Raw genomic sequence first — 14722 nt, 5'->3', positions numbered from 1 at the left:
ATAGTCTGAGGCTACTGGGTTATTTGAAGGAAGGATGCGTGGAGGGAGAATAGAGGGATGGAACCCATAGTTCAAGTAGAACGGACTCTGCTTGGTTGTACTGTGAGTTGCGTTGTTGTAGGCAAATTCTGCCAGGGGGAGAAGATCCAACCAATCATCCTGTTGGTAAGAAGTGTAACAACGTAAATACTGCTCGATGCATTGGTTGACTCTTTCAGTCTGTCCGTTGGTCTGCAGATGGTAAGGAGAAGTGAGCTTCCGCTCAATCCGTAGTATGTGACATAGTTCTTGCCAGAATTTAGAAATAAATTGGGATCCACGGTCAGACAAAAGAGTTTTTGGGATACCATGTAATCTGAAGACATGTTTCATCAGGAGTTCTGCCGTTTGTTTGGACGAAGGTAGTCTGCGAATAGCAATGAAATGTGCCATCTTTGTCAGATGGTCCACTGACACCAAGATGGTATTAAATCCTTTGGAAGGAGGCAATTCTACGATGAAGTCCAATGACAGAACCTCCCATGGAGTTTGGGGTATTGGTAGACTGCATAGTAGACCGGATGGTCTCGTAGTGTCAATTTTGGTCCTGGCACAGACATTGCATGAAGAGACGAATTTTTGTATAGATGTTTTCATGTCAGGCCACCAGAATTGCCGAGAAATCAAATTGAAAGTCTTTGTCATACCCATATGTCCTGCCATAGGCACATCATGCGATAATTCCAAGATCTTGGTGCGTAGGGTAGGTGGTATGTAAAGTTTGTCGTTGTAGTAGAGGAAGCCTTCTGCATCGGTAGTTAGTTGTGGTGGGGGTGAATCCAACCTTATACCATGCAGAACCTCTTCCTTCAAGGAACGGACAACTCCAATAATGCGTTTGTGAGGTATTATAGGAACGGAAGGAATTTCAAAGTAGTTTTCTTCAGTTAGTCATGATAGTGCATCCGCCTTTTTGTTCTTATCTGCAGGTGTGTAGGTCACTAGGAAGTTAAACCTTAGAAAGAATAGTGACCATCGTACCTGTCGATGCAAGAGAGTTTTGCTAGTCTGAAGATATTGGAGGTTTTTATGGTCCGTGTATATAATTATTGGTAATTGGGTGCCTTCGAGTAAATGTCGCCAATTCTCCAGAGCCAATTTTATAGCAAGTAGTTCCTTCTCACCCACGGGGTAATTTATCTCGGGACTGCTCAGGGATTTAGAAAAAAAGGCGACTGGATGAAGTGGTGAAGTGGGGGTAGGTCGTTGGGAGAGTATTGCTCCTACTGCCAGGTTTGACGCATCTACCTCCAGAATGTATCGGAGGGATGGGTCTGGATGGCGTAATATGGGAGCGGAAGTAAACCTTGTCTTTAACAAGTGGAAAGCCTTATTTGCTTCTTCTGACCATTTAAATGGTATTTTTATGCTAGTGAGCTGTGTGAGGGGTCTCACAATAGCAGAAAAGTTTTTTATGAACTTCCTGTAGAAATTTGAAAATCCCAGGAATCGCTGTAGCGCCTTGCGTGTAGTTGGTGTAGGCCAATCCTGAATGCAGGATATTTTACTCATGTCCATCTCGATTCCTGTTTTGGATATGATGTAGCCTAGAAAGAGTACCTCATCTTTATGGAACAAGCATTTCTTCAGCTTCACATAAAGATTATGTGCAAGCAATCTCGATAATACAAGTCTTACATGTCTTATGTGTTCAGACAGGGTCCGTGAATATATAAGTATATCGTCCAGATATACCACAACACAGACATCTAGTAAGTCTTTAAAAATATCGTTTATAAATCGTTGGAAAACTGCAGGGGCATTGCATAGGCCGAATGGCATCACAAGATATTCGAACAATCCGTATCTAGTTCTGAACGCAGTCTTCCACTCGTGTCCATCACGGATTCGAATGAGATTGTATGCTCCTTTCAGGTCTAATTTTGAAAAATAGGTAGCTCCACGCACCTGCTCAATGAGCTCAGGGATAAGCGGTAGAGGATAGCGATCTTTTATTGTGATAGCATTCAATTTCCTGTAGTCGATGATAGGCCTGAGACTTGAATCTTTATTGCGAACAAAAAAGAGTCCTGATGCTGTGGAAGAAGTGGAAGGTCTAATAAAACCTTTTTCCAAATTCTCATCCAAATAGGTTTTGAGATGGGCAAGTTCATCCTGTGAAAGAGGATAAACATGACCGAACGGCAATTTGCTATTTGGGAGTAGATCAATGCTACAATCATAGTCTCGATGAGGAGGTAATGCTTGAGCATTTTTCTCAAGAAAAACCTCAGAAAGATCCTGATAACATAGTGGTGCAATCTCATCTGTCACCACAGACAGAATCTTCCCGGAAAACGGGAGGTTACACGTTTCCTCGCAATAACAAGAAGGGAAGGTCAAGGACCGTTTCTTCCAATCTATGGTTGGTTGGTGTGTGTGCAACCAGGGAAGTCCCAACACAATGGGAAAGTGGGGTGATGATATTAAATCGAAGGTAGAAGTCTCCGTATGAGACTCGTTAATAGTGACTAGAAGTGCTTGTGTCTGATCGGTGATCGGACCAGAGGATAACGGAACACCGGTAATAAGACTTACTGAGACAGGTTTGAGTTTAGAAATAATAGGAATTTTATTTAACCACTTAAGCCCCGGAGGATTTGGCTGCTAAACGACCAGAGGGGATTTTGCGATTCGGCACTGCGTGACTTTAACGGACAATTGCGCGGTCGTGCGACGCTGTACCTAAACGAATTTGGCGTCCTTTTTTTCCCACAAACAGAGCTTTCTTTTGGCGGTATTTGATCACCTGTGCGATTTTTTGATCACGCGCTATAAACAAAAAAAGAGCGTAAATTTTGCAAAAATAGCAATATTTTTCCCTTTTTTTTATATGAAATTCCCCCAAAAAAAAATGTAAAAATCAAAATTTTTTTATATTTTCGGCCAATTTGTTTTATGCTACCTATGTTTGGTAAAAAAAATCGCAAAAAGCGTATTTTGATTGGTTTGCGCAAAAGTTATTGCGTTTACTAACAAAGGGAAAGATTTTTGTCATTTTTGTTGTTTTTTTTTTTAACGCGTAATGGCGGCGATCTGCGATTTTTTTTGCGGTACTGCGACATTGCGGTGGAAAGATCGGACCCTTGACTGACATTTTTGACACTTTTGGGGTTACCAGTGACATTTCTACAGTAATCAGTGCTATATATATGCACTGTTACTGTAAAAATACACTGGTAGTGAAGGGGTTAACTTTATTTGAGAGGGAGGGGCTGTGTGTGTCCCTAGGGGCGTGATTCTAACTGTGATTGGCTGTGGCTTCAACTGTATGCAGAGTGATCAATGGATCTACATAGTAGATCCATGTGATCAGCTCTCATACAGAGAGGAGAATGACAGGCAGCTTGTTTACACAAGCTGCCTGACTTTCTCCCTCTCCCCCGCCGATTGCAGAGTGGCCGGCGGCGATCGGGTCCGCCGGTCACACGCGCGGGGGCTCCGTGACCACGCGGGAGCGGGAGCGTGCCTCCGGCGGCGTGCGCTCGCTCCCTAAACCCTCACAGGCGAGCGACGTAGACCTACGTCACTTTGCCTGTGAGGGGCTGACCGCCGCCGTAGATAGTCGTGCGGCGGTCGGCAAGTGGTTAAAGCAGCAAAACATATATCCATATAATTTCCACAAGATCCTGTGTCAATCATGGCCTTAGTAGTAATCCTGTTCTGGTCCCACTGTAATGTCAAAAAAACAGAAATGTAGGGGTTAGTGAATGAAGTTGTCAATCCTCCTAGAGAGACATGTGAACACTCACCCTTCTTTTTGTTGACTAGGGGACAGACGTTTATCTTGTGATCCGGGGATGCACAGTACAAGCATAGATTTTCATTTCGTCTTTTGGCTTTTTCCATAGTTGATAGCGGTGGGCGTATGGTTCCTACCTCCATAGGAACGGCCAGACTCCGAGAGGAAACGGATAATGGCATTCCCATCTTTTCAGCCTTTCTTTCTCGTAGTCTTCTATCTATGGTAATACTGAGTTGTATTAATGCATCCAGGGTTTTTGGCAGATCCGCTCGGGCGAGCTCGTCCTTAACGGCTTCTGATAGGCCAAGCCTAAATTGGGTTTTCAGAGATGCATCATTCCATTCTGAATCAAGGGTCCATCTCTTGAACTCTGCGACAAAGTCTTCCACAGGCCTCCTTCCTTGTTTCAAGGATCTTAACTGAAGATCAGCAGTACTCTGCCTATTGGGGTCATCATATAGGCTAGTGAGTTCTGCCAGGAACAAGGCATAGGAGTTGAGAAGCTGGTCGTTTTTCTCAAAAAGAGAATCTGCCCAGGCTCGAGGATCGCTTGATAGGTAAGAAATAATAGTACAAACCTTAATGTGATCAGTAAGGTAGGTACGAGGTTTTAGCAAAAAAAGTAACTCACATGCGTTTTTAAATTCGCAAAATTTTTTGCGATCGCCTGTAAATACCAAAGGGGGATTTATCTTGGGTTCAGGGGACTGAGCAGAGGTAAGTTGTGTCAGTCTAATTACCTGCTGCGACAGAGCCTGATTGTCTTCTTTTAATTCAGCAAGTGCGTGTATTAACGCAGATACTTGCTGTTTTAATTGTGTCACCTGAGTGGTTATTTCTGGAACTATTTCTGCTGAATCCATTTTTAGGTTCGTTCAATCTGTAACGCTCCTGCGTTTTTATATGGTGTGGATTTTCAGCTGCAGAAATAGTTCCACGTCAGCAGTCATGTAAGAGATATGCCGAGATACCATTCCCAACCTCAATGACTCATCATGTGTGGAAGGTCTTATTTCAGCCAGTAAATACACACAATTAGCAAGCTGGTTCTTAGAGTGACTTTATGCATGTGGTAACACAATGATGAAGGTTGAGGGATAGGTTGAGTGGAGGTGGTAGGTGATAGACACTTGAAGGTGAGACAGTAGCAGATGGATGCAGGAAGGTTTAGCAATGTTGTATGATAGCAGATGATAGAATAGCAGGTGGACATACAAAAGAGATCAACCCAGTGCAGAAAAGTAGCAGTAGTCTCAAGAGCTAGCAATCTAGTTTATGCAGATGTGATAAACAGTCTCTACTATGCAGAGCTAGATAGTGTAAGCTTAGTATAAGTTTATAGAGAATTCCCCTGCGGGGTACTTAGCACTATTAGCGATACAGCCGAAGGGTGGTTCAGGAGAGGCGGATGATCCAGTAGCGGGATACAGGGATCAGCGCAGCGAGGTTCCGTCAGCGAAGTAAGCTTGCAAGCATGGAAGCTTCAAGCAAGGTTAGCATCCAGATAAGGGTGTTTGAACGAACACATGTGAGTGAGAACCGACGCCTTAAATAGCCATCTAGTCCGGCGCTGAGTGATGACAGCTCCAGTCTTAAAGGTGTATGCGCACCTTTCCAAAAGTAAATGGTAGGGCGCATACACTTGTGGAAAGTGTAATTTAGGGTACCAAAGGTACCGGAACATTACATTGTCATACACACATCACAGCTTCCTGCAGCTCGGTCTCTCTTGTCAGGCTCCTCCCACAAGCAAACAGTCGTTACTCAGACCATTCATATGGTAGCACTTACTCAAACACACACGATACTCTACCTTCATACCTCCGACCCGAGTTGGCACGATTTGTCAGGCTTCTAGGCTTTATAATGCCTAGAAGCATAGTGAAGTCTATTATAAAGAAGTAGAAGGTATTTAGTACAACACAGACCCTCCCTTGATCAGCATGTCTCTCCAAACTGGATGAAAGAGAGAGGAAACTCGTCAGAGAGGCTACCAAGGGGCCTACAGCAACTCTGAAGCAGGAATTTATGACAAAGAGTGGTCACTGTGTGCATGTGAAAACAATATCACAAATTATCTACAAATGTGGCTTGTAGGGGAGGGCTGCAAAAGAAAAAATCCACTCCTCAAGAAAGGCCACAAGTTGATTCCAGTTGTCATACACACATCACAGCTTCCTGCAGCTCGGTCTCTCTCGTGAGGCTCCTGCCACAAGCAATCAGTCGGTACTCAGACCATTCATATGGTCGCACCAACTCAAACACATACGATACTCTAGCTTCATACCTCCGACCCGAGTTGGCACGATTTGTCCCTATTTTCACCTTCCTGTTGAGGTTACTTTCTTGCAATCAATGCAAGCACATCACCAGCGGCACACAATCTGACCACTCATTGTCTCCATTGGCACAGAATTCAGCCCCTCACGTTTTCTTGTCTGTCGATTCTCTCTTAGGTCAGTTGTGTTCAGGTTGTTATATATATATATATATAGTAATAAAAATTATAATATATGGATTTTTCCTACAGCTTACCTGTAAAATCTATTTCTTGGAGTACATCATGGGACACAGAGCAGCTATATTCATTACTATATGGGTTATACACCACCTATCGGTGAATGGACACTGGCAACCAATCAGACAGGAAGTCCCCACATATAACCCCTGACATACAGGACGTACCTCAGTTTTGTAGCAAGCAATAAACATCCCAGACAAGAGGGGAAAGACCTCTGTGTCCGGTGACGTACTCCAAGAAATGGATTTTACAGGTAAGCTGTAGTAAAAATCCATATTTCTTTATCGTACATCACGGGACACAGAGCGTCCATATTCATTCATTATATGGAACGTCCCAAAGCAATGCACTTAAGAGGAGGGGGACACCATAAAATACCGCCATCAGACCGCAGAAGATCTACATAGCTGCCTGCATAACACTGCGGCCAAATGCAGACTAGTCCTGGGTCCTAACACCCACTTGATAGAATCTAGTGAACGTATGCACTGACAACCAAGTCGCAGCTTTGCAAATCTGAGCCAAAGAAGCTTCATAGCGAACTGCCCAAGAGGCACCTACTCTTGGGATAAAGTGTGCCTTTACTGGAAAAGGTGGAACCTTCCCTTTTAAACCATATGCCTGGATAATAACCTGGAAAATCCATTGAGAAATGGTAGATTTCGATGCTGCCTGCCCTTTCTTGGGCCCTTCCGGCAGCAAGAACAAAAGGTTGGTCTTACGAATCTGAGCTGACCTTTTCAAATAAATCTTGAATGCACTTACTACATCAAGATTATGAAATAACTTTTCCTCTGCTGTTTGAGGATTTGGAAAGAAGGAAGGCAGTATAATGTCCTGATTAAAATGAAAAGCGGACACAACCTTGGGCAAAAAACCTGGGTGTGGACGTAGAATCACATTATCTTGATGCAATATCAAGAATGGCTCTTTACAAGAAAGAGCTGCTAATTCTGATACTCTTCTGGCTAAAGTTACTGCAACCAAAAATACCAATTTTCTGGTCAACAGAACCAGAAGGATATGCCAGATGGGCCCAAAAGGCTGTTTTTGTAAAACTGCCAGCACTAAATTTAGATCCTAAGTACACAATGGTGGCTTCACTGGTGGAAGCATCCTTGAACAAAGGTTTTAGATCAGGGACAATTCCTCTCACTGAGTCACCAAGGCATCTACTCCAACTGCGAGTGGATCCCTGGTGCTGGACACAAATCTTTTCAACTTGTTGTTGAACCTGGATGCCAACAGATATACATCTGGGATCCCCCAGTGTTGGCAGATCAATGCAAAGATCTTGGGGTGTAAAGACCATTCCCCTGGGAACATCTGTTGACGACTCAGAAAGTCTGTCAGTTTTCTATTCCTGGAATGAAAACCGCTCATAGGCATGGAACAAATTTTTCTGCCCAGGATAGGATGAGATCCACCTCCTTCTGGGCTGACTGACTTTTGGTGCCTCCCTGATGGTTGATATAAGCCACAGCCGTGGCATTTTCGGATTGTACCCTGACAGGGTAACCCCCTGAAGTCTGGGCGTCCATTACTTGTAAGCCCAACAAACTGCTTGGATTTCCAAGCTATTGATAGGAAGACTCTTTTCTACACAGGATGACTTTCCCTGGACAGTAGCTTCCTCCAGAACTGCTCCCCAGGCAGAGAGACTGAAGTCTGTAGTCACTACTTTCCAGACTAATGGAAGAAAGATTCCCCTTTTTCCAAATGTCTGGTTAACAACCACCAATTTAGACTCTGACATACTCTTGGTACCAGAGACATGCACCCATCTAGGGACTGGACCTTTCTGGTCCATGCTGACAGAATGTTGTTCTGTAAAGGTCTGGCATGGAATTGAGCATAGGGGACCGCTGTGAACAAGGACACCATCTTTCCTAATAACCTCATGCAAAAACGTACAGAAGGATACTTTTTCCTTATTATGGACTAAACCAGATCCTTCAGTTCTGTGTCCTTTCTTGGTGACAAGAATAGCTTTGTTTGTATTGTGTCCAAAAGGAAACCCAGATATTCCAGACTCTGGACTGGCTGTAATGCTGACTTTGCCAAGTTCAGAATCCAACCTAGACGTTCTAAGACCTGAACTGTTCGAAACACATTTCGGCTTAGTGCCAAAGCCGATCGGTCTATTAATAATAGAGTGTCTAGATATCCTATCACTGATATCCATTGAGACCTTAGAGCAGCCAATACTGGAGCTAGGATCTTTGTGAACACTCTTGGAGCGGTGGCCAACCCGAAGGGCAGAGCCACAAACTGAAAAGGAACGTGTTCTACTGCAAACCGTAAAAACCTTTGGTGGGCCTGAAAGATAGGCACGTGAAGGTATGCATCTCTGATGTCTATGGATGCTAGAAATTTCTCTCCCTGCAGGGAGACCATGACTGAGTGAATTGACTCCATTCGGAAAGAAGGTATGTTTAGAAACTGGTTCAGAGCTTTGAGATCCAGAATAGGTCTCACGTCTCCGTTTGGCTTGGCGACTAAGAAAAGGTTTGAGTAAAAACCCCTGAATCTTTCTTCATCCGCAACCTCTGTAATTACTCTTTGGGACCTTAAATGGTCCAGAGCCAGAAAGAGAGATCTTTTTAGAGGATCTGCAGGAAGCGGGAGCACCCGAAATTCCAGGTTGTACACCTGCAAGATGGTGGAAATAACCTAGTTGTCTTGAGGTACTTCTACCCACACCTCTGAGAACCGTCGCAGCTCCCCCCCCCCCCCGCCTGACTGAGTGGGGGCACCCCTTCACAAGGTAGGTTTAGAGCTAGACTTGGTAGGTCTCTGGGCTCGGTTTCTTCTGCTCTTGCCCTGGAGGCTTGGTTCTAGATCCAGATGGCTGGGGCCATTGCAACTGCCTGGGATTAGAAGCACTGGGAGTTTGAGTGCTAGGAATCTTAAAAGAAGGACATTTGCTTTTCCTTTTTAACAGGTAGCAATGCACTCTTCCCCCCTATAGCTTTTGGATATATTTATCCAGATCATCTTCAAATAGGCAATCCCCATGAAAGGGAAAACTTTTTACACTGCAATTGCCCAGACCAGCTTTTTGGCCAATGGATTCTGCGCACATGAACTGACAAAAGAACAACCATGACATCTGTTGTATGGAGTCTTTAAGAACATCTACTGGGAAACATAAAGTTCTATGTAGGTCTATATAGGTCTATGTAGGTCTATGTAGGTCTATGCAGACCGCTGAGAGCCTCAGTAAACTGATCTCAGCCCCCTTCACAGCCCAGCACTCCAGTGAGTGCCTGATGGGCAGAGCAGAGAGCCGGTGGCTGACAGCCACCAGCTCTCTGCTCACAAAACAATGAGAAATGAGCAACCAACGGTCTTTGATTGCTCAGTTCTTAGTCTTAGAGAACCCATACTTTTTAAACTTTTTAAAAAATATGTGTTTTTTTTTATACCCATGAATTTTTTTCTGTGTTAATAAGAGCAGCAAATTGCACGTCAACTTGCCTGGTGTAAATGAGCCCTGAAAACAAAAGAGCTTTACAAGTGATTATAATCAGGAAAAGCATAAATAATTAATATGAATATGATGTTACTGAAGTTTTCCTTCAGTGGGCCCACTGCTTTTGCAATGACAGAATAGCTGGCTTAGACAAGAGTACTACATGTCTGTCATATTTAATGCCTTTCTTAAAGCCCAAGGCTTTGTGGCATGCAACTTCAGCCAGCATCCTATATTTAGCAGATTAGATTGATTTTTGTTATTCTCTTAGAATTCAGTGTGAGATGTATGTTCTACTGCAATCTCCCTTGAGGTGTTGTTTGATCTTGTGTGAAAATAACAACTTGTCATCATTAGGATCACAGGAAAAAGTGATATTTAAGCTACATGTATTGCACCAAAAAGTCCTTCTACACCATCCAATAAATATAATAAATCTTGTAATATGAACACATAATAAAATATAAGGCTGTGCAGCAAAGTGTTAACAGCTTCTGGCAATTTCAGCTTGAGCAATGTTTATGATCTCGGCAGCTATAGGTTACTGTGCAATGACCTTGTGTAGTTATAGATCCTGTCCAATCATGTGAAAGCATAAAACAGGCTACCACCACAGAGACAAGCATGAAGGATATAACATAATTGCTATACCCAATGGATCTTACTATACCAAGAAGACAATCAATCTTGCTTGTTAACGGGTAGGCAATTAGAATGTTTGTAATTCTGACTGGCTTCTTAAAGGAAGTCAAACGGATGATGGACATTTTTTCTCCAATTTCACAGATGTTAGTCAATTGCTATGAAGCAGGTCAGTGCACAGGATAAATACATGTATATCTGCAAAATTATAGCTCTTAATATAATGCATTGTGTCCTGAACTTGTACAAGCTTATTTCTTCCAACCTCCCTAGCAGTTCACTCAGACAAAGACATAGATGGTAATAAGTTATTGATTTACAGAATCTATATAGTTGTTAAGCTGACAGTTGGATGCCATGAAGCTAGAATGAAATTTCACAAATGTATATATGTCAAAAACAAGAAGGAAATTAAAACATTACTGTGTTCCATTTGGTGAAGCATTTTGAATGTATTGTGCATCTCTCCCTAAAGTGATGCCACCAGCCTTTTTAAAAGTCCTGTGTAAGAACAGATACAATAAAGTACAATGTACATGTATAAGGAGCTTAGGGAGAGAGAATATCAAATAATGATCAAAGAAGTCAGCAGCTGCCAAAGACAGAAGAGCAATTCACACTTTCAGGGTTCATTGAACTCTATGTGGAAAACGTATGTAAGATACGCAAGTGATGCCCTTCAGATCCATAGGCAAATAACTATGGGGCCATAAATATAAGAGATGATAGAAATGTGACACAGACACCTATCAGGTCACCCATGTCCACAAAGCCTAAAGCAGCCTAGCTCACGTTGAATATTTGACTGAACATTCACAGCTAGCTATTTTGAATCTAAGACAATGTTTTGTTATTTAGAAGGAAAGACATGGCTTTTCTTTACTATCTTTACATCACATCTTTCTTTACATTATTGTTACTTTTACAAAGGTAAAAACTATAATCAACATTTATAGACGAATGAAAAGGGTTTAGATACCAGCGCTATGGAGTTTCAGTACTTTTTTGGACTAAGAAATGGTGGTGTAAGCTGCCCCCAACCTACCACTGAGGTAGTAGAATGGTAAAAAGTGCAAGTGATGTTGGGACCGGCGCTACCACATAAATATTATGTCTGTGCAATTCCATAAACTGTATAATTCATATAAAAGTGCATATAGTGCTTAAACCAAAGTGCTGCGTGCTATAAAACTTCCAATATATTCGCATGGGCTGTGCTCAGTGTACCATATAAAAACACATGTGTACATATAAAGTGCTGAGTGCTATTGATAACCACGTGTGTGATTGCGTGCTATAACAAAGTTTGGCGCCAGTGGGTGTACCACCGATTGCACCGTTGCTTACCGCACTCTTAAGAAGGTGGCTCAGCACTCCCTGGTCACTAGAACAGAAAATAAGCCTCCATTGCGTAGTATATCCTTGTTAGGGTGAAACAACGTAGCATCCACTCACATTTAGGGAGTTCACTATCACCTCAAGCTGATAGTGAACTCCCTAAATGTGAGTGGATGCTACGTTGTTTCACCCTAACAAGGATATACTACGCAATGGAGGCTTATTTTCTGTTCTAGTGACCAGGGAGTGCTGAGCCACCTTCTTAAGAGTGCGGTAAGCAACGGTGCAATCGGTGGTACACCCACTGGCGCCAAACTTTGTTATAGCATGCAATCACACACGTGGTTATCAATAGCACTCAGCACTTTATATGTACACATGTGTTTTTATATGGTACACTGAGCACAGCCCATGCGAATATATTGGAAGTTTTATAGCACGCAGCACTTTGGTTTAAGCACTATATGCACTTTTATATGAATTATACAGTTTATGGAATTGCACAGACATAATATTTATGTGGTAGCGCCGGTCCCAACATCACTTGCACTTTTTACCATTTATAGACGAATGATGCAAGATTTAATTCTGTCTAAGTTGTGTTCTCATGAAGATGCTAACAGGGGTAAAGTGGATAGGCTCTCATCATAGCTGTTAGACATACTGTAACTTCCTCCTATGGAAGCTTGAAGAAGGGATGGAAGACTTTTTTATAAAATGTTTCCCAGAGCTTGTAGAATTGTAGTTTGTGAGTCTTGCTAAAGAACTTGCTTAGGTAGCAAAAACCCTGAAAACATTTATGTTTACTGCATTAGTAGCACCGTTTTAATATATAGAATCTCTAGACAATTCAAAGATTTACAACATTTACTGCCTTTCAGTTAGGAAGGAAAAATACTGCTATTTCTATAATGACAATACGAGTTATCTACCCTGTTTATTTTACTATGTTCTGGAATTAAGGAAAAGGTTTTCAGGAAAGGCTATTGCCAAGGTCTAGTTGTACAGTATTTCTTGTCTACAATATGATGTACAGAATCAATGTTGACACAATGTTATACATTATTTACTTTAAACAGGACTACTGGAAATAATGTTGACAGTGTGTTCCACACTGCGTGTCTTAGTAGAATTATTACTGTATGATGACAAGCAGAGTACGAGGATTACCTTCTAATGCATACTTCATATCCTGAGCAAACAGGTTCCACATCACATCTGCACTTAGCTTGCCCATGTTCAGTTCCTGGGGGAACCTGCAAGAGACACATTCTCATTAGTCTTCTCAGATACGGATAAGATACAAACACTGGATAAGCATCAATATGATTTATTAACAACTAGCATGCAACAGTTCCCAAAATGGTAACTGCTGGACATCTCTGGAGTTCATGATCTGTCTGTGTGACTACATGTAGAACTATCTATCTATCTATCTATCTATCTATCTATCTATCTATCTATCTATCTATCTATCTATCTATCTATCTATCTATCTATCTATCTATCTATCTATCTATCTATCTATCTATCTATCTATCTATCTATCTATCTATCTATCTATCTATCTATCTATCTATCTATCTATCTATCTATCTATCTATCTATCTATCTATCTATCTATCTATCTATCTATCTATCTATCTATCTATCTATCTATCTATCTATCTATCTATCTATCTATCTATCTATCTATCTATCTATCTATCTATCTATCTATCTATCTATCTATCTATCTATCTATCTATCTATCTATCTATCTATCTATCTATCTATCTATCTATCTATCTATCTATCTATCTATCTATCTGACATTTGTGAATTGTTAAGAAAAGGGGTGCGCTATTGAGGAAATGGAGGAACTAATCAGCATTTCTAATGACCTAATCCACAACTTCTCAGCCCAATGGATAGATTGGATCCGGTTCAAACACACTTCTACATACAAAACCATTATGGGGACCGGGAGCCCACCACCGTGAACTCGAGTAATACACCTCCGTGTCCTACTCTGGTCTCTACACCCATTGTAATGCTGATCGTTGATTGCTGCTGATCATGTATCGTCCTGCTCTCCTTTCTTCCTATCCTTCCCGACCCCGTTACCTCTACTCCCTTCACTCCCCTTCCTCCTTCCCCCCTATTTCCACTTCCTTATCTCCTTCGCGTTCTCTCTTTTCTTTCTTCTAGCCCCCTCCCCTTCTTTCCCTTCCTATCTTCCCTGCCCAATCTGTTGTGTGTCCCCTTTATCCAGTTGCAACGACCTTCCGTTTCATACCCAGTGGGTCCTTGCCTAGTCTTTGGCCGAATATAACTCTTACTTTACATACAACCTGGCTACCGATACCCAGTATTTGTTGCCGCTGTGGCACATGATCCCTTTTCCTTGCATGCCCTCGGTTAGACGGGTTCCCCACGTTAATGAGACCCCCGTCTCACAGGTTATGATAATCACATGGCCATATCTTGTATGTTTATTATTCTTCTGCATTCACCCGCTATGAACATACTGTTGTATATCCTAGTCGTTATTGCTACGTTTTGCTACTATGTGATTACTATATCACCTTTCTGTACACACTTCATGTAGCTGTTCTCATGTACTGTGTATATTTTGTATGTTTTCTACTTAAAATCTTAATAAAAATTTATTATGGAAAAAAAAAAAAGAATAGGGGTGCGCTGATAGGTGAAAAGCTGCTACCAGAAATGTAAATGGATGAATAAATAAATAAAGGTGGTGCGCTAATTCAAAATAGGTGTACATACAAAATTATGCAATCTACTGGTGCTGTGGTGTGAATAAACCAACAGTGATATAAATATATTCATGAAAATAAATTAAATAAATGAATATGTGTTGTGACTAATGCACAAACAATAGATAGTCCAACAGTCCAAAGTGATGAAAAACTCTTCAATCTGTGATCAAATGATTTAAATGGTGGTATGAAAGAAATCC

General features: G+C 41.8%; 1 protein-coding gene across 2 annotated transcripts in view; it reads right to left on the bottom strand.

The window, feature by feature from the left end:
• LOC309553742 (protein unc-13 homolog C-like) overlaps positions 1-14722 on the bottom strand; it is a 621348-nt gene that overhangs the window by 306014 nt on the left and 300612 nt on the right. For both annotated transcript variants that reach the window (XM_082255119.1, XM_082255120.1), the window contains exon 13: positions 12931-13016. In XM_082255119.1, the coding sequence (XP_082111245.1) occupies positions 12931-13016 (86 nt within the window). The remainder of the gene's footprint in view (positions 1-12930; positions 13017-14722) is intronic.

This window comes from Pelophylax lessonae, assembly GCF_965119305.1.
Source record: "Pelophylax lessonae genome assembly, chromosome: 4".
Classification (NCBI taxonomy): Eukaryota; Metazoa; Chordata; class Amphibia; order Anura; family Ranidae; genus Pelophylax; species Pelophylax lessonae.
This window is presented reverse-complemented; position numbering and strand designations above follow the sequence as displayed.